At 44.1% G+C, this 25,190-nt stretch overlaps 1 protein-coding gene across 3 annotated transcripts in view; it reads left to right on the top strand.

The window, feature by feature from the left end:
- SMPD3 (sphingomyelin phosphodiesterase 3) overlaps nucleotides 1–25,190 on the top strand; it is a 97,724-nt gene that overhangs the window by 60,390 nt on the left and 12,144 nt on the right. For all 3 annotated transcript variants that reach the window (XM_042438680.1, XM_042438679.1, XM_042438678.1), the window contains 2 exons: nucleotides 11,827–13,481; nucleotides 23,216–23,291. In XM_042438680.1, coding sequence (XP_042294614.1) covers nucleotides 12,144–13,481; nucleotides 23,216–23,291 — 1,414 coding nt within the window. In that variant the 5' untranslated portion in view covers nucleotides 11,827–12,143. The remainder of the gene's footprint in view (nucleotides 1–11,826; nucleotides 13,482–23,215; nucleotides 23,292–25,190) is intronic.

The following is a 25,190-nucleotide window of genomic DNA, read 5'->3' as shown; positions in this document are numbered from 1 at the left end:
TGTTTCTGGCTGGAGTAAACTCACCACCTTTCCATCGGAAATGTATGACAACAATCCCAGGCACTGAGTCCAATCCCTAACATAGGCTCAACAATTGGAATAGTTTCTCTAAAGTGTGGACTCAAACCTGGAGCATATGGCTATTACAATAATTGTAATTTTATCAATGCAATTTGAGAGCCACCTTGGGTCCCTTTCTGGGAGAAAAGTGGCATAAAAATGAATGAATTAAATAAATAAATTCATTTCTGACTTGTGGCGAACCTATCGCAGGGTTTTCTGAGACTGGAGAGTGTCTGACTTGCCTAAGGTCACCCAGTGGGTTTCCATGGCCAAGCGCATATCCAAACCTTGGTCTCTAGAGTTGTAATACAATGAGCTCAAACCACAACACCAAGATGGCTCCTATGGCGCAAGTGAGGAGACACTTGAGCTGTTTGCTTTTGCCTGCGCTCACTGGGAAAGGTGAGATTCCACAGCCTCTTCATCTGTCTCTTACTGAATTAACTGAGGGCAAACTACTTTCATACTTTGAATTCTGTTTGCAGCAACTGAAGTAAGCTGAGGATAAAGGGGGACAGTAAGAGGAAGAGAGAGAAGCTGGGACTTTCTAAAGGCAGCTGGGAAAGTGGGATGGCAGAGGATTAGCCAAGATTGTCCCTGTCAAATTGTGACTGGTGGAAGGTATGAGTATTGTGCTACTTTCTGTAGCTGTTAATTGCCCTTGGGTCGATCTCAACCCATGGTGACTCTGTGGATGAGACATCTCCAAGACTCCCTGTCCTCCACTGTTCTGCTCAGTTCCTGTAGATTCATACCTGTGACCTGCTTTATAGAGTCCATCCATTGAACATGCAGCCTTCTTCTCTTTCTACTTCACTCCACCTTTCCTAGCATTATTGTTTTTCCCAATGAGTTGTGCGAATGAGTTTTCATGATGTGTCTGCAGTACAATAGCCTCAGTTTGGTCATTTTGGCTTCCAGGGAGATTTCTGGCTTGATCTGCTCAAGGACCCATTTGTTTGTCATCTTGGCCACCCATGGCATCCTTAGCACTCTTCTCCAGCCCCATATCTGAAATGCATTGATTTTCTCCCTGTCTTCTTTCTTAACTGGCCATCTATCCATCCATGATAACAGGTAATACAATGGCTTGTATGGTTCTAACTTTTGTGCTCAGTTGTATATCTTGGCATTTTAATGTCTTTTCTAGGTCTTTCATAGCCACCCTCCCCATTCCTAATCTTCTGATTTCCTGGCTGTGTTCTCTGTTTCTATGTTGTACCTGGTTGACATAGGATCTCAGCCATAGAGTTGTACGTCTCTGCACTCCAACCATCTCTGCAAAGTCTTCCTTACAAGCCCCGCAACGGGATGCCTTATAAGTTACACAAGTTGGGAGGAGGACTATGCAGGTTTGATTTTGATTCCAGCTTTCCTCCCACCCACCCCAGCGGAAAGTCCATCAAGTTCGCTGTTGCTTCTGCTTTTTGCCGAGGGAGCCATCGAGAGCCATTCACGGGAGGAAAGATTTTAATCTGAATTCTTCGGCGTGAGATAATCAGCCACTAAAGCACATTAAGACGGATGCTCCCGCCTCACCCTGTGTAATTTTTTTCTTCCTTTTTTTTGCTTCTCGGTGTTTTATCGCACCCTGCCGATGCCAGATTTTTAATTTTTTTAATGGAGTGGGTAGGAATTGCCATGGAGACAAGGTCTGAGTGACAGCGGCGGCAGAATCACTCGGTGTACTGTGTGATTTAATTGAAGTCATCAAGCCAGGAAGAGCGACATCTGAGCCAAGTTACGTTATTGGTTGCTAATCAGTTTTCTGGGCAAATTAGATGCCACATTTCTCCACCCACCGCGGTCTAATAAGGCTAGGATCCATGACTGAATCCAAATTGGTTCCTGAAAAATTGTCTCTGCTTTAGGCCTTGGGGCTGCTTTTTCCTGCCCTGGTTGTGCAAGAGTCCGTTCACAAGCGCAGTGCCATGATTCCACTTTAATTGTGGTTTGTAGTGTTTGGAGAGCAGGGTTCGACCCCCCGCTTGACCAAGGAAACCCATTGGGTGACCTTAGGCAAGTCATACACTCTCAGCCTCAGGATGGCAATGGCAATGACAAACCCCCTCTGGACAAATCTTGCCAAGAAAACTCCATGATAGGGTTGCCTTAGGGTCGCCATAAGTCAAAAAGGACTTGAAGGCACACAACAACAACAACAGCAACAGCTTGCGAAGGCTGCAGTGTATCCTGTAGATCAGTGAGGGAAAGGTGGCCCATAGATCATATATTATGCCAACTCATTCTCTATGGCCCCAAAGTCCATTTTTCCTCTGTATCTGTCCATCCATTAGATAAGATGTATTTGCAGAGCATAGGCCCATACTTTGTAACTGTCCCAGATCTCTCTGGAACCGTACTGATATTTAAGCTCATTCGTCTACTATTGCCCTTTTTATCCTCTTTTATATCTTGTTATACAGTCTAAAAGCTGGGCACCTAGGGAAAACAGAATTCGGTTGCTCATAAGGCAATATCACACTACACTTTATAGCATAGTTATTCCACTTTAACCGCTTTGCCTGCCTCCTGTGGAATTCTGGGATTTGTAGTTTAGCAAGGCCTAAGAGCTCCACAACTGAGAACAATGAATGCCCCTTCCTAGACTACAAATCCCACAATTCCACAGGAGGCAGTTAAAGTGGAATAATGGTGCTATAACAGTCTAGTGTGATATGGTCCAGAATTACGTAAAGTGTTAATGCTGCATGGGTTTGATTATTTTTCCTCCACCGTCCAGAAAAAACACCTCTCACCGTAGTTGCGTTGGAGAACAGCAACCAGCATTATATAAATGGTACCAGTTGATCCATGTGCATTAATTCAATTGGCTTCTTCTGAGATTAATCCCTGTATGCGCCGCAGGAGCGGCCAAGAGCGAACTGGTCAGTGGGTACAGTTCATCTCAAATGTCGCATGAGCTCACCTGCAAGTCGCTGTCGGAAGAATAGCATTCGCTCATCCTCCATTTCACTCTCTGATCCCTACCTTCATTCTCATCCCATCCTTGTTTCAGATCAGATTGCAAGACTTGTTCTGCTCAGAAATCAGTGCCCCCCTTTTTTCATGTTAAAAGAAATCTCGGCGTATTTCTGTACACATGTTCAGACTCTTGTGTTCATTCACCCTTGACTAAAGCGTGTTTGTACATTTTATTCAAATGTAAGCATTTTAACTGTTTGCATTTTTTTTTAAAGAAAGTATTCTTTGCAAATGTTCAGATTTCGGAGGCAGGCTGTGCTTCTTTGCCTCGCAAATGAGACTTGAGAAATGCCAAGTATCTATTTTCATTGTGAATTACAAGCCCAACAATATTCTTTTCCCATCTCTGGTAGAAACTAATATAAGCTCCAGGAGATTTCCAAGCCCTCCAGTATTTCATAGATGAAAACTGGGTAATGTGTAGCCAAGCGACATCACACTGTGCTAAGGATGGCAAAGTTATTAATGAAGAAGAACAGACATTACAGTAGTTTGCTTTTGCCTAAGAATGAAGCAGGATTCCCCCCTTTTCTTTCTCTCTCACTGATTTAACTAACTGCAAACAAGTTTTGCACTTTGAACTCAGTTTGCAGCAAATGAAGTTAGCTGAGGACAAAGGGGGAAAGTGGGAGAAAAAAGGACCATAAGTCTGGATCCAACAAATGTGAGTATGGACATCGGGTTTAACTGTAAACATTCAGGGGCAGCTGTATTGGCCATTTGTCAAATGCAAACAAAAATCCATCAGTGATACCTTTATTGGCCAACTACAATGCACAATATACTTGTTGCAAGCTTTCAAAGCTCCATGGGCTTCTTCATCAGGCAAGAGGTTACAAACCAAACAAGAGAAGAGCAAGAGAAGAACAATTCCAGTTGTAACATCTCCAGTTGTTTTCCTCCTGTTTGGTTTGTAACCTCTTGACTGATGAAGAAGCCCAGGGAGCTTTGAAAGCTTGCAACAAGTATATGGTGCATTTCAGTAGGCCTATAAAGGTATCACTGATGGATTTCGTTTCGGTTTAACTGTACCTTAGGCGTAGGTATGAAATGCAAGGTTTTGCTTCTGAGGATCTGTCGAGTTCGGGAAGATATGAAGACGGCTTTGGTAGTTTTCCATCAGGAGAGATTTTTTCTTCCTCCCTTCCCTTGCTATTGAGGGAGATGATGAAAACAAGCATCCCTCTACTACCTTCACTGAACTCTGTTAAACAAGTTGCCACAAAGAGGAGATTTATTTAGGTATAAAGTGAGTTACAGCAGCTCTCTAAAGGAGCAGGAGGCGAAACCAGACCAAAAGGTGTTTTGCAAACGCCGCCCGTTCCATAAAGCATAAACAGAGCTTAGGGTCCTAGATTCCCATGCTTGGGCCACCATGCCTCCATGCCAAATAAGGTTTTGAAAACTAGACTTTGGAAATATTTAGTGAGGTCAGATCGTGGGGGGATGAAGTTTTTCCTCCCAAGCTGCCAACCTGTTGGGATGTGTCTTTGTGTGTGCGAGAAAGAGACAGAGAAAGAGGAAAGGAGATTGTATATGTGTGTGTGTGTGTTGTATTTGCATGCATTTTTATTGCACTTGGCGCTGTTTTCAGATGGAAAATAATCACCCCAAAATTGACCCAGGTTTTGTTGGTTTCTAATGCAAAATTGGGAAGCTTTAATAGCCACAAAAAGTGGGGTTTGGCCCACATACAGCCTCTGGACCATCCTTTCCTTAACCCTGGGCTAGAAAGATCACTGGGCTAACTATAAAGTACCTTCCTATATGGGAAAGTTGGGTAGGATGGGGCAATAAATGGGTTCATAAGCAAACCAGATTTATTGATTTATGTTGTTGTTAACCACCCTTGAGTAAATCTTGACTCATGGTGACCCTGTGGATGAGACATCTCCAAGACCCTTTATTTTCCACTGCTCTTCCTAGTTTCTTCCTCTCCTTATTTAAACTTTGCTTTTAAAAGACAAACAAGTCTTAAATTGAGGCATGTTACACCTTGGAAGGCAACTGGTGGGATGGTATGTAAAAGGAGAAAAACACCTACTTGGTTGAGCTTTTCTTGGTTTGTTCTTAGGAGGAACTACAGAGTCCCCAGGCAAGAAATCTCTCAAAAGGCCATTGATTTTCCTCCGCCGCAGTGGCCTTGCTCCACCAGCTTGTACTGTTTGCTGTTTCCTTTAGAAAGAGATAACTCTCTTTCCTCTGGGATAGTTTAACAGGCAGGAAAGCAAGAATGTAAGCAGCACTGTTTTACACAAAATAAATCTTCTATGTTGTCCCAAGCGGACAGATCTCTGAGCCTCCAAGAGCCGCAAGAGGTGGAAGGGGCCCTTATGGACGCTCTGGTCTGTTCCAGACCCTCCAACCTTTCACAGATTTATTTAGAGTATTTACACCCAGCTCTTCAGCCACAAAAGCTCTTGTAGTAATTTACGGGTTGGTAATTTGACAGTTCCCTGCCCTCAGGCTTTCAGTTTCACAGATGAAAACCAGGATGCATGTGGCCAAGCAACATCCGAGTTTGGTCAAGATGGCAAAAGTCACTAATAGGGAAGATGGCACAAGCTGGGGGAGCGTGCAGCAGGTTGCTTTTGCTTACCTGTACAGGGAAAATCAAGACCTTGCCCCCTTCTCTTGTCTTTGCCCCCTAAGGTCTAATCTGCACTGCAGAAACAATGCAGTTTGATACCGTTTAAACTGCCATCACTCAATGCTATGGAATGCTGGGATTTGTAGCTTTGTGAGATGTTTAGTCTTCTCTGTTGGAGAGCTCTGGGCCACAATAAACTACAAGTCCCAGGATTCCATAGTATGGAGCCATGGCCGCTAAAGCGGTGTCAAACTGCATTATTTCTCCAGTGCAATTTAGACCTTAGAGGGCAAAGATGAGAGAAGGGGCAAGGTCTTGATCTTCCCTGAAGACATAAGCAAAAGCAAACTGCTGCACACTCCTAAATCTAAAGGTTTGAGTAACTGAAGGCCTCCAAATTGGATTGACAAACCCTTCTTCTAGGCCAGTGGTTCCCAAACTTTGGTCCTCAAGATGTTTTGGACTTCAGCTCCCAGAATTCCTGACTGCTGGAAAATCCAGCTTGGGCTTTTGGAAGCTGAAGTCCAAAACACCTGGAAGACCAATGTTTTGGAGCCGCAGTTCTAGGCATTGTTTATTCTCAAACCCTCAGGTGTAACGGAGGACATTGCATGATGAAAACTGGGACATGTCACCAAACAAGATCTGAACATGACCAAGATGGCAAAATTCACTAATGATGGAAGATCAGACAAGCCATAGGAGGCTGTAACATGTTGTCTTTGCAAAATTGGAAAGGCACAACTCCTTCCCATTCTATACACTCCCCCTGGCTGAAATAACTGAGGACAAACTACTTTTGCAGCAATGTAAGTAAGCTGAGGATAAAGGGAGAAGGCAGGAGGAGGAGGAGAGAAACTGGGACATTTTAAGAGCAGCTCAGAAAATGGGACAGCAGAGGATTAATAGTGACAATTGAAGAGTATAATGTTGTCCTGTCACTTGTGCTGAAATAAGATTCAGCTTCTCATCTGTTCAACCTTTGTATTGAGGGAATTGGGTCATGCCACCTTGTCTTTGGTCTCAGGTGGCAAAATGTTTGGGGTCAGCCCTGCCTGTGGATCTGGCTGTTTTGCCTGATGTTCCTTTCTCTTTCCCCTGGGTTTGGTGGTGGCATCCAGGCTCAGTCTCCCACAGGTGGGTCTGAGCATGGGCACCACTGTCAGAAATATACCAGGCTTGAAATGTCCCTGAGAGAGAACCGTTTGCTAGAGGCAAGGCAAGAATTTTGGCAGCCGAAACGGAATTGGAATCCAGTTTATGAAGTCGAAATCTAATGAAGCACTGGCCCGGAGAGCTTTGTGTATCTTTCCGTTCATCTCCACATTGCTTGGCCAACAAACGCTTGCATTTGAAACGTTCCCCGGTGCCTTGTGCACATATAAATAGGTCCAGGTCACGATGCTCTGAATTTCATTTAACGCAGAACATGAGGCGCAGTCTTCCTGGCTCCATTCCGTTAAACAAAGAAGGATGGCACTATTTGGGGATTTTCCTGCCGAGATGAACCTGGCGGCTGCTTTGCCAATGCCCGAGCTTCTCGGGTAACTTTCAAATACACGTTTTGAAATGATTTTTTTTTATAGCGTGGCCCAATTAAGTTGACAGCTTGTTTACAGCAGACTCTGGTAGCTTATGGGCCACCTGAGTATCATATTTGGAGAAGGCTCAGCGCTGTTTGATTTAGCTCTTAAGGGCTGAAACCGAGAGATAAACAGAGAAAAAGTTAACTCACTTTGGACAACTCTCGCCATTTCTTTTCTCGGAGCATGTTTGCAAGTGGATAATGTCATACAGGTGCAAACAAGCCGTCCTTGTGAAGTTCATGATCATCAAGTTTAGCCAGAGCATATGGAAGATTTGATCAAACACTGTATATATATATTAAATACTTTTTAAATGCTCAGACCCACCTATGGGAGACTTTTTAAAATATTATTTTATTTTAAATACTTAAAAAAACTGTTTTAACTTGGCACTGAAATTATCCCAGTGTTGAGACCAACAAGGTATGCAAAGGGATGGTATTCCACAACTAGGGTACCCCAGCATCCGAGGCCCTCGAGAAACACAAGATACTACATTTTGCCTGGACTTTTCAGCTGCAAAAGTTGTTCTACTGAGAAACAATTGTAAGTGACAGCCAGGCCTTTGCTCTCGCAAGAACCAAAGGCCGGTGCGTGGAGAATAGCATAGAAATTGAGAGTGGGTGGGATTGTTGTTTTGCTGCAGGGTTGCCTCTGCCGCCTTCCGCCTCCAAAAGGACGCACGTACCTTGTTCCAAGATGGAAGCAAATGGATGTCTCTCCTCCCACCCACGCTCCATGCTTCGGGCTCCCTGTCTAAGTTGGCTTTCCTTGTGTTTTATTTTCTCATTGACCTTCCTGCTTATCTGCCCAAACTTTTCTTCAGCCCTTTGTGGGATTTTCCCCGTTTGTTTTTGTAAGTAACAACAACGAGAAGATTTATTGATAATGCCCTTTCCACCCAACATCAAATATATATATATATATAATCAAAAATGGACAATAAAACACAACACGACAAAATGTTAAAATACTAAAAACAGTATTTGCTGTTGTGTGCCTTCAAGTCATTTCTGACTTAGGGAGACCATAAGGCAATTACCATAAACCATTTTAAATGTTAAAACAGTTCTGGGCTAAAATCAAATATTACAATGCAAACCTTAAAAATAAACTAGTACAACAGTGCATGCAAAATGCAAAAGCCATTTGTAACTTCAAGTAATCTCAGAAGGACAGAGAGGAGAGGAAAAGACAGAATCTTGCAGTTCCCAGTTGGCTTGAACAAAAGCAAACTGTTGCAGCTGCTCCTAGCTAGTGCATTCTTCCTCACTGATAACGTTTGCCACCTGGACCACACTCTGATGTTGCTCAGCTTCATGTGTCTTGGTTTTCCTCTATGAAATGTTGGAGGGTATGCTTTAGCAGTGTGCCCAGCCATTCCTGATGGGGAGGGTTGGCACAGATGGTGGGGACGTCAGCCATTTCTTGAACATCCTCAAGGAGCTCTCGGAGCAGTCACTTGGAAGGCACGCAAAGCTTTCAGCCTTCCTGGAGGAAACAAGGCGGTCAGTGTTCATGCATTTGTAGGAGGGATCAGAAAGTGAAGCTTCAAAAGCAGTTATTGTCCCCCTCCCCATGTAGCTGGTTGCCATTGGGATTGTGTGCGTGCATTTGCCTTCAAGTCACCTATCGACTTAATGTCTCCCAAAACTATGAGTCCCAGAATTCCATAGCATTGAGCTATAGCAGTTAAAGTGGTGTCCAACCGGATTATTTCTGCAGTGTGAATGCAGCCTGACTGGCCGCCATGACAGTCGTTGGACTATCCTCACACAAAGATGGGCATAAGTGCAGGTCTCCCAGTGTTGTTGGATTGCAACTCCCAGCATCCTGCACCAATGCTTGTGCTGGGAGTTCCATTCCAAAATACAGCTGTAGTAGACACATTATTTCCACTCTCCAGCTCAACATCTGTTTGTTGGTTCTCTGACAATCTTGTCCCTGGAATGATGTCTCTGAAATCTGGGATGGTAGCTCTGTTTGGAGAGGAGGATTATGTATATACACACACACACACGCAAGAAATGCAATTTTGGCCATGTCACTTCTTGCGGTTGCAAGGCATGCCATCCAGCACAGAAACCAAAACTGAAACCCAAAGCCAGACCCAGTCTTTGTAGTTTATGCTGATCTCTAATCATTCTGTTTGAAACATACTATTTCAGAGCTATTTATGGGTCTGCGAAGAGAGAAATGACCCTGGGACAGCTCCTAGGGCTTATTTTATGTGGTTTCTTTCAAAAAGAGAAAGAAAAGTAACCCAACTATTAACTGCAAACTGCACCGCATTCAGAAATCCATGCCATCATTTTGCATGATGGGTCTCTTCTTTGCTTGGTGTTTCCGCACCCTAAAGAACTGTGTATGCTGTTTTGCTCAGGAGACAGTAGCAGATTAGAGATTTCTGGTCTGCTGGATAATTACTAAATTAGGCAGGGATTTTTAAAAAGCATTTTAAGTACCCAGCGTAGTGCCAAGAGTTTTTCATGGATGTTCTACTGTCCTCAGTAATTGCTAGGTTGGACAGCATTTTAAATTCCCTTGATGTCTATTGGAAGCGTCTTGCAATGCAGTTTCATTACTGCAGGCTCACAAATTTTGTTTTGGGGAATCAAAAAGTCTCTTTTGCCACCAGCATAATCTTATTCTAAGAGAAGCAGGGTCTTATTTGATTTGTTCATATATAACGGTCCTACAGTTCTTTTGAAGATTATCACGAGAATCTTTAAGTTCCTTAGTGTTCCTGAACGGAACAATAATGAATTGTGCAGGATCTTTAAGGCGAACATCTGAACTGAGAACAGCAACAACTTGACAAAATGCAGGCTTGGGACTAAAATCTGTCATTCCCCCCCCCCCTTTCTCCTGTATGGCTTTTAACACCTTGGCCTGATGAAGAAGCCAGTGGAGTTTCGAAAGCTTGCCACATGCATTTTGTGCATTTTGGTTATGCCAATAAAGGCATCACTGTTTGGGGGATTTTGGGTGTTACTGTACTTTGCTGCATGGCCCACACGGCTGGATGTGATTTATTGTAGCATGGGTTTTTCTGAATTCCAATTCCCTGCGTCAGATTCATGGAGTAAAACGGTTGCAGTTTAGGTATTTTAGGTACACTATGCATGTTTGAGGGATGAGAAATTGAAAGTTTTGTGCATTTAGTTGTGGATCAGCTTTTTCCAAAAAAGTCTAATTCAATTTGAATGCAGTTTTTACGTGGAAAAAAATAAGTTGCCAACCCCCCCCCCAAAAAAAAACAACAACAACCCTTGACCGAGATCTTGCATTCTCAGATGTAACTACGATGATGGAGTGTCATTGTTTTAGTTACATACATTTCTGCTTCCCCCTGCAGCAGCCTTGGGAGTGTGTTGCAGCGACAGCACTTTTGGGAAGCCATTTTACAAACCCAAGGAGTGCACACCATTCTTTGCCTCTGTTGCACCCCCCTATGTTTGTGGTTTTTGCACTTTCGTGGGAGCCTTGTGCCCCTAATCACCCCAAATATGGAGGGCTGACTATATTTCAGAGTGATTTTTGTGGACATTCTCACAAGTGAAGTCAAAAGCTTTCATGGCCGGCATCCATAGTTTTTTGTGGGTTTTTCGGACTATGTGGCCATGTTCTAGAAGAGTTTCTTCCTGACGTTTTGCCAGCATCTGTGGCTGGCATCTTCAGAAACGTCAGGAAGAAACTCTTCTAGAACATGGCCACATAGCCTGGAAAACCCACAAAAAACTATTCTCACAAGTCTTTCCTAATTTTCCAGAAGTGCAATGATACTTCTTGTACTCCTGTTGCTGAACATCTCGCCTTTCTTTTCTTGCTCGGCGCATAGATTTCCTTGTTCTTGCGAGGTTGATTAGCTGATGTGATAAAATGTGACATGTGCACTACAGTCTAGCAACTACCTGCGGATCATTGACAAGTGGCATTTGCTAAGAGACAGACAGAGCAGAGATACATGACAGCAGAGTCACAAGCAGAGAGGAGGAGTGTCACACTATTTTTAAGCTTATACATTTGGAATTAAAGGCATGGTTTGTAAAGCTCTGGGCCCCATCCTTAGGCTCAGGTCCAAAGGCATCCCACTTTTTCACCTGTCTCCTCCTCCCACTTGCTTCCTTTGTCCTCAGTTTACATCAGTTGCGGCAAGTAGTTTGCACTTCATTAACTCAGCAAGAGAAGAGGAGAGGGCAGAATCTTGCCCATTCCTATAGACTCAGGCAAAAGCAAACCGCTGCAGCCTCTCCTAGTTTGTGTCGTCTTGCTCATTAGTAACTTTTGCCCTCTTGACCACTCTCTGATGTTGGTTGGCCACAAAGGTCTTGGTTTTCAGCTATGAAATGTTGTAGGATATGTGGACCATGCCGACTGTAGGATTCTGTGTAGCTTTCCTGAACTTTAGGGCTGCAAAGTTAATTCACTTTGATGCCGCTTTAACTGTGATGGAAATATTCTTGTGATTGGAGGACCCAGTGTTGAGGGAATCAGGACCTCAATGTATAGTATATAATACAGCTCTGTGATTCCACTGACCCTACACTCAAGTAGACATCTGATCATAACAGCTACTCTTTCTTTGTCTTGTCTTTGCAGGTGACTTTTTTTCTTACTCTCCTCTGGTAACCTGCTATGGCTCCTTGGAGTGAACAATGATACACCAGGAAGCCTTCAGACACTGCAAGCCCAAAGGAACCTCAGCCTCCCTTGCCCTCCTTTCCATGACAACATGAGATGGTGCTCCTAAGGTGATAAAGGACTTGCTTGCAGGCTGGAAGACGCAACCTTTCCAGGAGAATTTCCATTCTTTCCCCCCATCCCACCCTTTTCCTTGCAAACAATTGTTCCGATGGATGGGGTACGGTGGTGACACCATGTAGAAGGCGCTGAAGAGGTGTCCTTACTGAGTTGCAATGGTTTTATACACTTCCCCATTTCCCAACGGCTTTCTGTCAGCACTGCATTCTTTCTCTTGGGGCTTGATCTTCCCATGTTACTGGCTCGGAGACCGGCTTGTGGCCTCTTTTGTGCCTACCACGTACGAGAAGCGCCAACGGGGAGATGACCCGTGCTACTTCCATGCCCTATGTGTTATCATCACGACTCCCATCTACCTAGCCCTCTTGGTGGTTTCCCTTCCTTTTGCCCTGATCGGTTTTGTGTTATGGTCCCCTCTCCAGTCCGCACGGCGGCCTTACATCTACTCCAGGCTCCAGGACAAAAGCCAGATCAATGGCAGCACGCTGCTCACCGAGTGGAAAGCCTCCAGCAATGGGAAAAGTTTTTGTTTCAGCACCGCAAACGTTTGCCTCCTCCCAGACTCCTTGGCCCGATTCAACAATGTTTTCAACACGCAGGCGCGGGCGAAGGAAATTGGCCGGCGGATCCGGAACGGAGCCAGCAGGCCCCAGATCAAAATCTACATCGATTCCCCGACCAACACATCCATCAGCGCAGCAAGCTTTAGCAGCTTGGTCTCCCCTCAGGGTGGAGATAGCAATAACCGGGCCGTCAACGCCGGGATCAAGAGGACGACGTCCATGGAGTACAAGGGGGATAACTCTGGTTCCAACAACAGTGAAGACAACAAAGAGGCCAAAGCTGGAGGGGAAGCCAACGAAGGAGAAGATGGCAATACATGCATCGTCCGCATAGGTGGTGAAGACAACGGTCACATTTCTGACCCAGAAGCAGACGGCCAGGTGAATAATAATAGGGGGGCCCCAGACCGTTCCCCGGAAGCTGAAGCGGAAAGCTTGAAAGGCCAAACACCCAACCATAAACAGAAGGAAGGGGACTCTGGAAGCCTGGATAGCTACACTGCCTCTCGGGAGTCTCTGGTGAAGGTGCGTGCCGGAGACGGCCCGGTGGACCAAAGCACTGTCAACAGCAAGCTCCTCTACAAGGCCTCGCTCATGAAGAAGACCTCGGTGAGAAAAAAGAGGAACACGGATGAGCCCTTTGATCACGAGATCTCCGCTTTCTTCCCTGCCAACTTGGACTTCCTCTGCCTGCAGGAAGTGTTTGACAAAAGGGCGGCGGAGAAGTTGAAAGAGCAGCTCCACCATTACTTTGAATACATTCTGTACGACGTTGGGGTCTACAGCTGCCACGGCCACTGTACGTTTAAGTTTGTCAACAGTGGCCTGCTTTTCGCCAGCCGCTATCCTGTCATGGATGCTGCCTATCACTGTTATCCCAACGGAAAAGGAACGGACTCCTTGTCTTCTAAAGGGGCCCTGTTTCTAAAGGTAGGACCCTTTCTTTATGAAATTTGTGCATGGTTTCCTTTGCTCACAAAGCTGTATGTACTTTTCAGGTCTACATGCAAACAAAGAGTTCATGGCAGGGATGGAGACCCTTTAGCCCACCAGACACTTTGGACTAGAACTCCCACAGCCCCTTAGCAATGGCCATGTCAGCAGGTTGCTTCCATGTCAAGGAAGCGGTGAATGCACTATGGCAGTTCTTCCTAATGCCATGACCCTTTAATACAGTTCCTCATGTTGTGGTATCAGTTCCTAAGACCACCGGAAATGTGTGTTTTCCAATGGTCTTAGGCAACCCCTGTGAAAAGGTTGTTCTACCCCTAAACAGGTTGCAACCACAGGTTGAGAATTGCTGCACTATGGGTTTTTATGTGAACTTTAACAGAGCTGTCCAGAGTGCTAAATCCTATCTGCAAGAGTGGTTCAACACCTTGGATAGCTCCTTTCAAACAAGAACCCCAGAGCAGATTCACCGCTCTCCTAAAGGCAATCCACACTTTCCATGCAATTTTAAACAACAATCCTAAACTTGTTTTGCACCTCCAGTGAGCTAGATCACAGTTATTCCCATTGTACAGATGCTCAAACCTGAGAAAATAAAGCCAGATGAGGCAGAGAGGAGGGTCACCTTGCAGCCCCTTGAAAGGGGCAGATGTTATTGGGGTGGGTGGTCATCTGTGTGGGAAAGGGGAAGGAGCAAAGCTTGGGAGATAATCTCTATGATAGCCAATCAGTGAACAGGGAGAGCAGGGATTGGCTTTGGGGTAGCCTGAGAGGAGGAGCTTAAAGGAATGGGAGGAGTCCACAGAAGAGGACTTCCCTGGGTCCTACAGACCTCCCCAGGTCAGATGCAGGATCTCCATGGGTTCCATTAGGCTGCAAGTCTGGATGTTACTGGTCATTCAGATGAGTTTATGGCTTATGAATGATCTGAATCCAGGGCCAATGTTGCTAGGTTTTTAAATCACTGCCCAGGTGAGCTATTTTAACCATAAAGGAAAGCATAGCCATAATCCTTGTACTACAAAGGCCATAAACTATCAAGGCCATAATCTTTAAACGGGGGCGTTGTGGAGTTAAGAGGAACGGAGACAAAATATTGAGCTCATGTAATAGCAACTGTTGAAAGAATCACTTCCTACCTTTAGATGTTAAGGTCCCCCAATTTTCTTGAGCTGGTATTCTAAGATTTTTTTCCCTTGTAATAGCAATTCTTTTTTCATGGAGCGTTTGGGAGACAGCTTTGAGCGACAGGTGGTATTTAGGAGATATAAACACTCGGCATGAATTAAGTGACAAGCGGAATTGTTCAAGTGGGAGGCAGGACGATGGCAAGAGAGACAATGTATTCTACTCAGTAAATGGCTGTTAATCTCTTTTTAAATGCACCGGTATTTCAGACTTTTATGTCTCAGAAAGATGTAGACATGCCATCATAACAGGAGTGTTCGGCCCATACTTTGAAATCAAGAAAGAAAAGAATGGATGTGAGAAAGGAATATATGGCTGGGGGGAAATAGAATAATGGAGAAATCAAATAAATTGTGAAGATAGCAATTAGGAACCGCATAGATGAGGGGTTGTGATTCTGCAGAAGTGCCAAAAGGAAGAAGATGCAGTGGTACCTACAGAAATTGACTTCCCTAACTTCTCAGAACTCGTTTTCCAGAAAGGTAAGGCCTAAATGCAATGGACCCATTGAACAAATTGTTAAATGATAAATCAGCATGTATGTAAATCTTCTTGTTTCAATGAGCTAACTCTAGTGTGGAATGACAATTGGATTGAGGCCATCATTTCTAGTCCTTACAGTTCTGAAGATGCCACGGTTAACAAAGGTCTAATCTGCACTGCAGAAATAATGCAATGTGACACTGCTGTAACTGCCATGGCTCAATCCTATGCAGTCCTGGGATTTGTAGTTTTCCAAGATATTTAGTCTTCTCTGTCTGGTGCCACAGCAAACTACAGATCCCAGGAATCCATAGGATGGAGCCACGACAGTTAAAGCAGTGTCAAAGTATGTGGCCAAATACTTTGTGAACAGCCTCAATATGATCATTTTGGCTTCCAGGGAGAGTTCAGGCATACAAGCATCTGTTGTCCAATAGTAGAATTACTGATGCGCCATGGCCTGATGCTCACTGGGCATTGATGTGCATAGGGTCACTCCCCAGTTGGCATCTGGACACTGGCTTCTATGAGGAGTGTCTGATGCACACCAGAAGTGTTTGACGCACATCAGACATGCCTGATGCGCATTGCATCATTCTTGCCGGTGCCCAGATGTACCTCTTCACAGTTCACCAACAAGAAGCCTTTTTGCAATGGAATGCTATAAATCTCAGAGGATTGCAAGCACTGGCTCCCATTTGCAAATTAAAGCAGTGACCTATAATTCTTGAAAGGACACTTTCTTGAAAACAAAGCCCTTGCATAAAATGAGAATCAGTTTCATCCTGTGGGAATCCTGGGATTTGTAATTTGTTGTGGCACCAGAAGTTTCTGGCTGAGAAAGCTAAGGATCTTGTTTTGTTGCAGTGTAGCTACAGGTTTGTAAAGTTACAAAACATAGAATCCGATGTAAGATCTCACCTATCGTCTTTTATAACTAAACCAAAAACAAGAGCGGTGATCAGATCCTAAGGTGGGTGCATATTATTGTTGCTGTTGCTACTGCTTTTCTCTTAACTATCTGCTGTCCTAGCTGTATCTGGAACAGTTTGGCTGTTGCTGTAGTATTAGTAGTTGTTGTAACCAAAAACTGATCCGAATTTTATACAAGGGCTTTGTTTTCAAGAAAGTGTCCTTTCGAGAATTAGAGGTCGCTGCTTTAATTTGCAAATGGGAGCCAGTGCTTGCAATCCTCCGAGATTTATAGCATTCCATTGCAAAAGGCTTCTTTATCTGTGTGTGCAAACTGTTCCCTGCGCTCCGATTAAGAACAAGGGACTGAAAGTACAGCCAAACATTCAAGAGGACAGCAGGAATGCCAGCAGCTGCCCAGTCTCATAAGCAGCCAGATCCCATTCAAAGTAAAGGTTTATCTCCATGGCCACACAGTTTGACTACCACCTTTTCCCATACCCTCCAACATTTCCCAGATGCAAACCAGGATGCATGTAGTCCAGCAACGTCAGAACGTGGACAAGATGGCAAATGTTATTAATGAGGAAGAGCGCAGAAGCTTGGAGAGACTGCAGTGGTTTGCTTTTGCCTGAACCTATAAGGAAAGGCACCCAGTCATTATTCCTGTATATACTGTATTCGACTATAAGTCGACTTCATGTATAAGTCGAGGGCAAGTTTTGAGGCCAGAATTAGGGATTTTGCTACGACCCGTGGAGAAGTCGAGGGCAAAACTTAGGGGCATATAGCAAAGAATCTAAAGGATGAAGCAAAGCAAAACAATGTCAAAGAGCTCACAAAGGAGAGAAAACAACAATTCAAAATAGAAACCACAATCGAGATTCTTTAATTTAGACTTAAGGTGGTCTAAAGAGGTAGCGGTCTTAGTCCTTGAAGCCTCCCAGGGTGCCATGATTTGTCTTTGTAAAAGAAAAAATGTGATTCTTCCAGCCCCAACAATATGGTTAGTGAAATAAAAATGGTCACTCTTCTAGACTGTCCACATTCAGGTGGTTTAGCTATTCCTAGCAAGGGAAGGACCATCTGGTGCCCATCTGGTGTTAATGTTGAAGAGCCTCACCAAACTACAAATCCCTGAATTCCCCAGGATGGATCCATGATGGTTAAAAGGGTGTCAAACTGCTTGATTTCTGCAGCGTGGAAGAGCTGAGGGCTACCAGGTCTGCAAAAACCGTAATACGGGATACATGGGATGCATGCATGCATACATACTTGACATCGCTTTTTTCAATAGAAAACAGGTTTCCTGTGCAGGAAAAAGTGTCTTCTACAAAAGAAACCCATTCTTTGCACAGGAAACAGTGTGTTGTGTGCAGGAAACCCAATTTCTGCGTGGAAAATGCATTTTTGTGCAACAAAAAAAGTGTGTTCCTCTGCGCAATAATTACTCTGGGAATGAATAGTTAGCAATATTCTTTCTGGCTCTAGGTTTCACAGAGCAAGTCAAATAGCCCCAGAAACTGGGCATTGCTCCCGTCTCTGACTCCCCTTCATCCTGTGCATATATTGAGGATTAAGGGATTAAAACCCAGTCTGCTTCCAGTTGCCTGGAGCTTGAGTTGTGGATTTATTACCCACCTAGGCAAGCTGGCAGAGGGCTTTTTCTTTCCCCCTTGCAGCCCAGTAAGCTTCTTTTCCAGTAAGCAAGAGAATTGATAGACTTAATTAACCATTCTGCGTCTCCACTGCAGTCACAAGGAAGCTGGGAAAAGGAGACCGGTCAACCCTTTGGGTTCCCAAGTCGACCAAATGGGTGAATCTTCATGCAGTTCCTTCCCTTGACTGACTTAAAATGGTTACGAAAATGCATCTGTGCAATTTAAACATCCAATATGGAGTGCTTAATTTAAATGAAATATGCTGGGTGCAAAATGGTTGTTGTGTGCCTTCAGGTCGTGTCCAATGTACGGCAACCCCAAGGGGTTTTCTTGGCAAGCTTCTTCAGAGCGGGTTTGCCTGTTGCCATCCTCTAAGGCCGAGAGAGTGTGATTTGCCCAAGGTCACCCAGTTTACATGGCCGAGCCAGGCTTTACATTGGTTTAAATGCCTAAACCAGGATTCAAACCCTAATCTCCAGAGCTGTAGTCCAGTGCTCAAACCACTACACCACACTGGCTTTCGGATGCAAACCTGCTCCAGTTTAAATGTCACTGATAGACATATAGATGTGATAACTTTTCAAATTTCAGTCAACAGAGGGAGATGGCAACTTGCACTGGTGTTGGTCCAAGTATCCTCCATGAGCTGGTTCTGGAGTGTCACCATTTTGGTGATGATTCACAAACTTTGGAAAGCCACCGAAGCTTATGAACTATTCTTGGTTTTGCAGTGGCCTTATCCTCCTAGAGTTGGAAGAGGCCACAAAGGCCATCCAACCCAACCCCCTCTCATGTAGGAATACACAACCGAATGATGCTTCTTTCAGCCCATAAATCTGTCCTGGGAAAGTCCGTATCAGCTTTTGTATAAAGCTACTCTTCTCTTTTATTCCTAGGTGGTAATCTAAATATTTTATATACACGCGGCTACCTCTCTGCTAATGCAAGACTTGGCAGAGATCCACATATCTTGGAGACGCTGCATTCATCAGCCTTCCCCAAGCGGGCACTTTCCAGCTGTGTCAGATTTGCACTCTTAATGCACCCCAGACAGCATCGCCAAGGGCCAGGTTGGGAAGAAATGATGGAAATTGATGGGGCTGAAGTCCAATACATTTGGATGGAAAACCAGATTGGGGAAGGCTGCCCTAGAATTTAAGAAAAAGAGAGGATAGCCTCTCTTGCACTTTGTTATGTGTGTGCATGTATCCCTTAAATATGACATATTTCCCCCATTGCTTCTCATCATTTCCTATTGCTTTTCATTATTTGTGTTATTGTTCCTACAAATAAGCAGAGTAGTGGCAACTGGAAATGTCCACCTTATGGAACGGTCCAGAAATCTCGGCTGCGATGCCGCTACTGTTGGAAATGAGGGGAAAGGAAGATGGCAAAACCCCAGATGTTGTGTGCATTAGACATTGACAAGTGTACAGGAAAGTGGCCAGGCTGAGAAACAGGTCAGGATCCCTGCACCTTTAATAGTTGTGTGGAAGAGAACAGGTCAGCAGAGGTAGCTTGCTGTTAAAGGCACAAGAGCCCTGTCCTCTTTTGTATGGGTCTGTTCTCTTTCACGCAGTATTATATTATTGATACACAATCACATTTATGGCATGCAACTAAATAACACGAAGCGACTTTTAGTGTTTGGCAAGCCTGATAATTTTCTTAGCGGTCATTTAGCTATCATGAGGAATAACTTGTCCCCACTTTGTGCAGTGCTTTTCTTTTTAAAGCCATGTAAGGTAGTGGCTTTCGACGCATCTCATGGTGGTACGCTCCACATGATGTGGCATTAGGATGACAGTCGCACCAACTGGGTACCAGCAGAAAGCAGGGCGCAACCAGCATGAGATGACAGTTCCTCCCATTAACATTTTATTCTCCCCTTTAATTCTCTTTTAACACGCTTAAATAATATATTACAGTGGCATAAGGAACATAGCTGCTTCGTAAGGATACAAGAAATCTCCGCAGGCAGGAGGGCAAGCATGCCAAGCTCATAAAAATGGGATTTCTGCAAATCTTGCTCAGCCCTGATTTGAAGCTAAATAGGCAATGGGCAGCCAGCCTAGGAGGACAAACCAAAATGTATTTCAAAAGCCTGGAGGAGAATAGGGTATATATACAGAGGATGGGGCTGCCTTGGCAAGCCTGGTTGGATACACCTCGATCTGGATGCACCTGATATTTATAGAATGATTTACATTTTGCTAATGGGAATCGCTCGCAACTTGGGAAGGTAATTCTTCACTAAGATCTTCTTGATGGAAGCGATGAGTGATTGTAGCAACTTTCTTCTCAGAGAATACTCTTTCCATCTCTCTAGATCGGAGTGTGGAATCCTTGAGCAAGTAAAGCCTGTTATTCCTGAATGTAATGAAGACTCTTGCCTCCCAGCCTCGCTGTTGTAAATCTCACCTACACACAAAGAGACAAACCTAAATAGTGTCCCTAATGCCAAAGGTAAAAAGGAGATTTAGAACAGCAGAGCAGCATGGCTGGCGGAACAATATGTAACACAATCCTTTATTCCTGCACAGAAGATTGCTTCCTTAGAGGAAGATTTGAAATACATTGCTACCTTTTGGAGTTAAGATGCCCAGAGTGTCTCTGTTGTTCTCTTCCATTTGTAATATCGTGCCCCTTGGCAGTGGGATGTCAAGGAACAAGTGAATTAAAGAAATGCACGGTGAGAAGTTGGTTTCATGATCAAATCCAGGCTTCACAGTGAAACCTTGCATGCGAAAACAGACTCGGGGGAATGGCATTATCAGGCCATACCCATCGGCCAGAGTTATTTTCAAGCAATTGCTTCTCCTGACGCCATGCCAAAACACAGAAGCGGAAGGAAAACAACCTAAGTGTGTGCAGCGATGGAGGGACACCATTGAGAAGCATGGTGAGAAGACCTGAAATGGATTATAGCGGGGAGTTTGCAACGATGGGTGCATCTATGCTGCAGAAATAATGCACTTTGACACCACTTTAATTGCCATGGCTCCATCCTGCCAAAACCTGGGGTTTGTACTTTTGTGGGGCACCACCAACAGTCTTTGGCAGACTTAGTAAAACTACCAATCCCAGGATTCTGTAGGATGACCTGCAGCTCTTAAGGTGGTGTCAAAGTGCATTACAGCTGGCGCTCCTTATCCATGGATTTTTTTATCCACAGATTCAAGCATCCACGATTTGAAAATGTTCAAAATAAGTATAAATTCCAAATAGCAAATCTTGGTTTTCCATTTTCTGTAAGGGGCACCATCTTGCCATGCCATTATATTTAATGGAACTTGAGGATCCATGGGGGATCCTGGAACCAAACCCCAGTGGATAACAAGGACTCACTGTATTTCTACAGTGTAGTTGCACCTTATATTGGCCAATACGTTGAGGTAAGACAGGGCAAGTCAGCTACCCTCATCCTCCTTGTACTCATCATCATCATCATCATCATCATCATCATTGTTTACCCACCTCTCCCCATTGAGGTTGAGGGGAGGGGAACAATTAACAAACAAATAACATGAGTTAAAATGATGATGATGACGATGATCCTTTTCTTCACTGGGTATTGAAGCTTCTCGGTGGTCGTGTTTCTCAGGCATCTGGGATGACAAGTTGGCCGTTTCCCGACTGTAAATGTGTCAGCTGCTTTCAGATTAAAAAAGTGATAGTCCTGCAACTGAATTTTTTTTGGGGGGTGGAGGGAATGAAACTCTACTGAAAATAGATGAAGTTTCTAACTCCAGAGCAAGCCCAGGGCCATGAAAGTGTTGCTTAGTCACTAACCTTGTCTCTCTTTTTGATTCATTGCTGTAAAAGAAATCTATATTGTGTCATGTTTTTCTGCTTACATTGCCGAACTTTCCTGGAACTGCGTGAGTTGGAAAAACCAGCCTAGAATCCTGCAGAACCTTTTCCCATCAGTGTTCATTAATGTGCTGCATGAGGAGGAGTGGAAGCTTGAGCCAAAATATCTCAGGAGGCATTCTTCTAAGAAGGCTCCTATGATTTCTTGGTTCTTCTTTCCTCCTGCTTTCGTAGGAGGAGAAAGTCACTGGCAGAATTTTCTCCCAATGTTCATTTTTGTTCTTGTGGCAGCTGCCATCTGTTTCCCAAGCAACTCTGTGCCATTTTGGAGCATGCAGAATGGTAGCCAGGTTGCCATAATTGTTGGAGTGTGATGTGACATTGGGCAAATCACAATCTCTCAGCCTCGGAGGATGGCAGTTGCAAACTTCCTCTGGAGAAACCTGCCAAAAAAACCTTATGACGGGGTTGCCTTAGGGTCACCATAAGTCAGAAATGACTTGAAGGCACACAACACCAACAACCTTATGGAAGATGTAGAGGGGTGGCCGATAGCTTAGATGGCTTTAAATGGAGACAAACAAATCCAGGAGGAACAGTCTAGTTGTGGTGATATTAACCCATAATAGGTTCATCTTAGGGTTGCCATAAGTCAGAAATGGCTTGAAAGCACATAACACATACACACACTAAATCTTGTCCAAGACGCTCCATCATCTGGTGGAATGCAAAATTCTATCAGTCACAACTCTGTCCCCTTTCCTCTCCCTGCAATGGGAACTCATCCTCCTCCTGTGGGTTGCACACCTACACACCTAACATGGCATTTAATGTGGAGGGAAGTGTTAGGGACAACTAAGGACCACTGGTGATCCACCTATAGCTACATGCATTATGAAGATGGATCCGCCAAGACCTCTGGAGGTTGTGGAAAACCTTGTCATTGTATGTCAGGATATGGATGTGTTTGCTTAGACATTTCTTGGCTGCCTACTGCATTCTCCTTGGCTCTAAGTAGACATGTCTAAATGGACATGTTGTGGGGTACATGGGGTAGATGAGTTCTCCATGCAAGAGGTCATTCTGCAAAGGAGATCAAAAATACCTCCTCCCACAATGATCACAAAAGGACATTGTTTTGTGCCTTCAAGTTGTTTCTGATTTATGGCGACTCTAAGGCAAACCTATCATGGGGTTTTCTGGGGCTGAGAGTGTGCGACTTTCCATAACTGAGCGAGGAATCGAACATTGATCTCCAGAATTGTCGTCTCAATGCTCAAACGCTCACAAAAGGACATGTGCAGGTGTCATTCGCTATTAATGCTTGCAGATGCCACCAACAGGCCACCCATGGAGAGGGCAACCTCTGTTTTGTCAAATCTGAAATCCTCTGTCTATACAGAGTAGATGGATGGAGAAAACACATCGAGGATTACAGGAGATGCTACTTGAGTGGGCTGAAGGAGAAGGTGTGATTCACATCTTGTTTAAAAGATGGACCAATGCAAGTTCTTCTTTCTCTTTCCCTCATTCTGCTCTGAGGACAGCTCTGTCTCCGTGAGACTTTTGCTTCCAGAAATGTTGCAATGCTTTATACTGGTTTGTGGGGCTCTGATGGTCCATTAACTCGCCCTTTCTTTCCCTTTTCCATTCCAGGTGCAAGTGGGAAGTACACCTCAGGACCAAAGAATTGTAGGATACATTTCCTGCACTCACTTGCAAGCCCTGGCAGGTAAAGTATGAAATGGCTTTCCTGAGTTTTGCTTTGTTTCATATTGAATCAGTTTTGAATTTTGTGAGAGCATCCGGAAAATGAGCCAGGCACTCTAATTTCTGTGCCAACCATATTTCAGCGAACGGAGCTTCTCTCACCCAATATGTGTCATAGCAGATAATCCAAACATTATTTAAATCTTATCTCAAGATAAACATCATGTCATCTGATAAGATTTCACTGTTGGGTTGTCATTTTAAAAGGGCTTTTTAACAAGCCTTCAGAAGGAATTACGTGTTGGGAGGGGATCACCTTCAAGAACAAGTCTTTTTCTAAGCAATCAGATACATATAAATTCTTGGCCTTTCTATTTCCAGCATAAATTGTTAGCAAATGTTTAACGTCTTTCAAAGAACAGGTCTCCTTCTGCATAAACTACAGCATACAACACCGGAGTTGAGGCTTATATTTACAAAAGGACGGAGCAAAGTGGTGACAAAGGAGATTCCTCTTCAGCAACTCAAAAGCACCTCTCCTGAAAAAAAGTTAATTTGAATTGGATCTGAATTAATTCTTTTGAAAACCCCTGATCCTTGTCAAACATCTGATAATACCATCAAAATCATGACAAAGCCCAATGGCCTTCCAAGTTAATAGGGAGCATGAGGGAATGGTTGTCTCTTGAAATTCCTCAATAGGAATTCCTAACAGAACAATCCCTGCAAATTTTAGTTTACCAAGGTATCCAGTTCCTTATTAATGTTACAGGTAGCGACTTTGGCACGCTTGTACTCAACAGTTTCTAGTTTGCATGACCCTCTAAGGTCTCATTCCTTTTAAACCGGATCGCAGTTCGATTTGAACCAGTTCAAATGACCCTGGTTCCCACTTGAACCGAACTGCTGAAGTGATTTGGAGAGGGGGGCTATATACTAGACCCATTTAATCATGTCTTTTTGACGCTGATTTTTTCCACATCTTTTTGGATAAATCGATTCCGTACCAGTGTGAACCAGATGTGGATCGGAATTGATTTAAAATTGCCCTTTGGCCGGCTGGAGCGTGTCCATTTTGAATCGATTGATGCATGAATGTGAACCACAAGTGGGTTATTTTACAGGGGGAAAATGCGATCGGGGCAAATGTAGTGTGGACCACACTCTGCTGTCGAATCGATCCATCAATTCGGATTGAAAACCCATTTATTTGTAAGTGGGAATGAGGCCTATGACTCTGGAGAGCAGGGTTCGCTTCCCGGCTTGGCCATGAAACCCATTGGATGACCTGGGGCAAGTCACACTCTCTCAGCCTCAGAGGATGGCAGTAGCAACAATCTCTGAACAAATCTTACCAAGAAAACCCCATGATAGGTTCACCTTAGGTTTGCCGTAAGTCAGAATGACTTGAAGGCACACAACAACAACAACGTGTATAGAGAGCATTGCAATGGAGGAACATTGGAGCATCTCTAGGACCAGAATACTCCAGCTTGTGCAGATACCACCCCAGTATCCTCTTCTTTAGATAGACTTCGATGGATTTACTTTTGGCTTTGACCTATTTCTTAAAACAAGAGAGAAAAATGGAGATGAGAGGACCAAAACCCTTTGCTCCATCCGCCTGACTCCTCTAAGGCTTCAGAGTTCCTTTCCTGTTTGTCTTTCATATGTTTGCTTCATATTTCTGGTCTTATCTGCCCCGCTCTATTCAAATAGGAGTGCTTACATTTCAGAGCTTAGATGTCCTTCCATAAATCCTCCTTCGTTTATGGAATGAAACAGAAGCACCTCTGTTCATAACAGTGGCGTTTCCTTGGCTGGGTTTGTTATCTCAGCCCAAAAAACGCGGCTCAGACATCGGGTTGTTTATTTTATTTTATTTCAACATGAAGGAGAGTGATGGCAAAAGAAAGAAAGA

Source organism: Sceloporus undulatus, chromosome 8 (assembly GCF_019175285.1).
Source record: "Sceloporus undulatus isolate JIND9_A2432 ecotype Alabama chromosome 8, SceUnd_v1.1, whole genome shotgun sequence".
In the NCBI taxonomy this organism is placed as follows: Eukaryota; Metazoa; Chordata; class Lepidosauria; order Squamata; family Phrynosomatidae; genus Sceloporus; species Sceloporus undulatus.
This window is presented reverse-complemented; position numbering and strand designations above follow the sequence as displayed.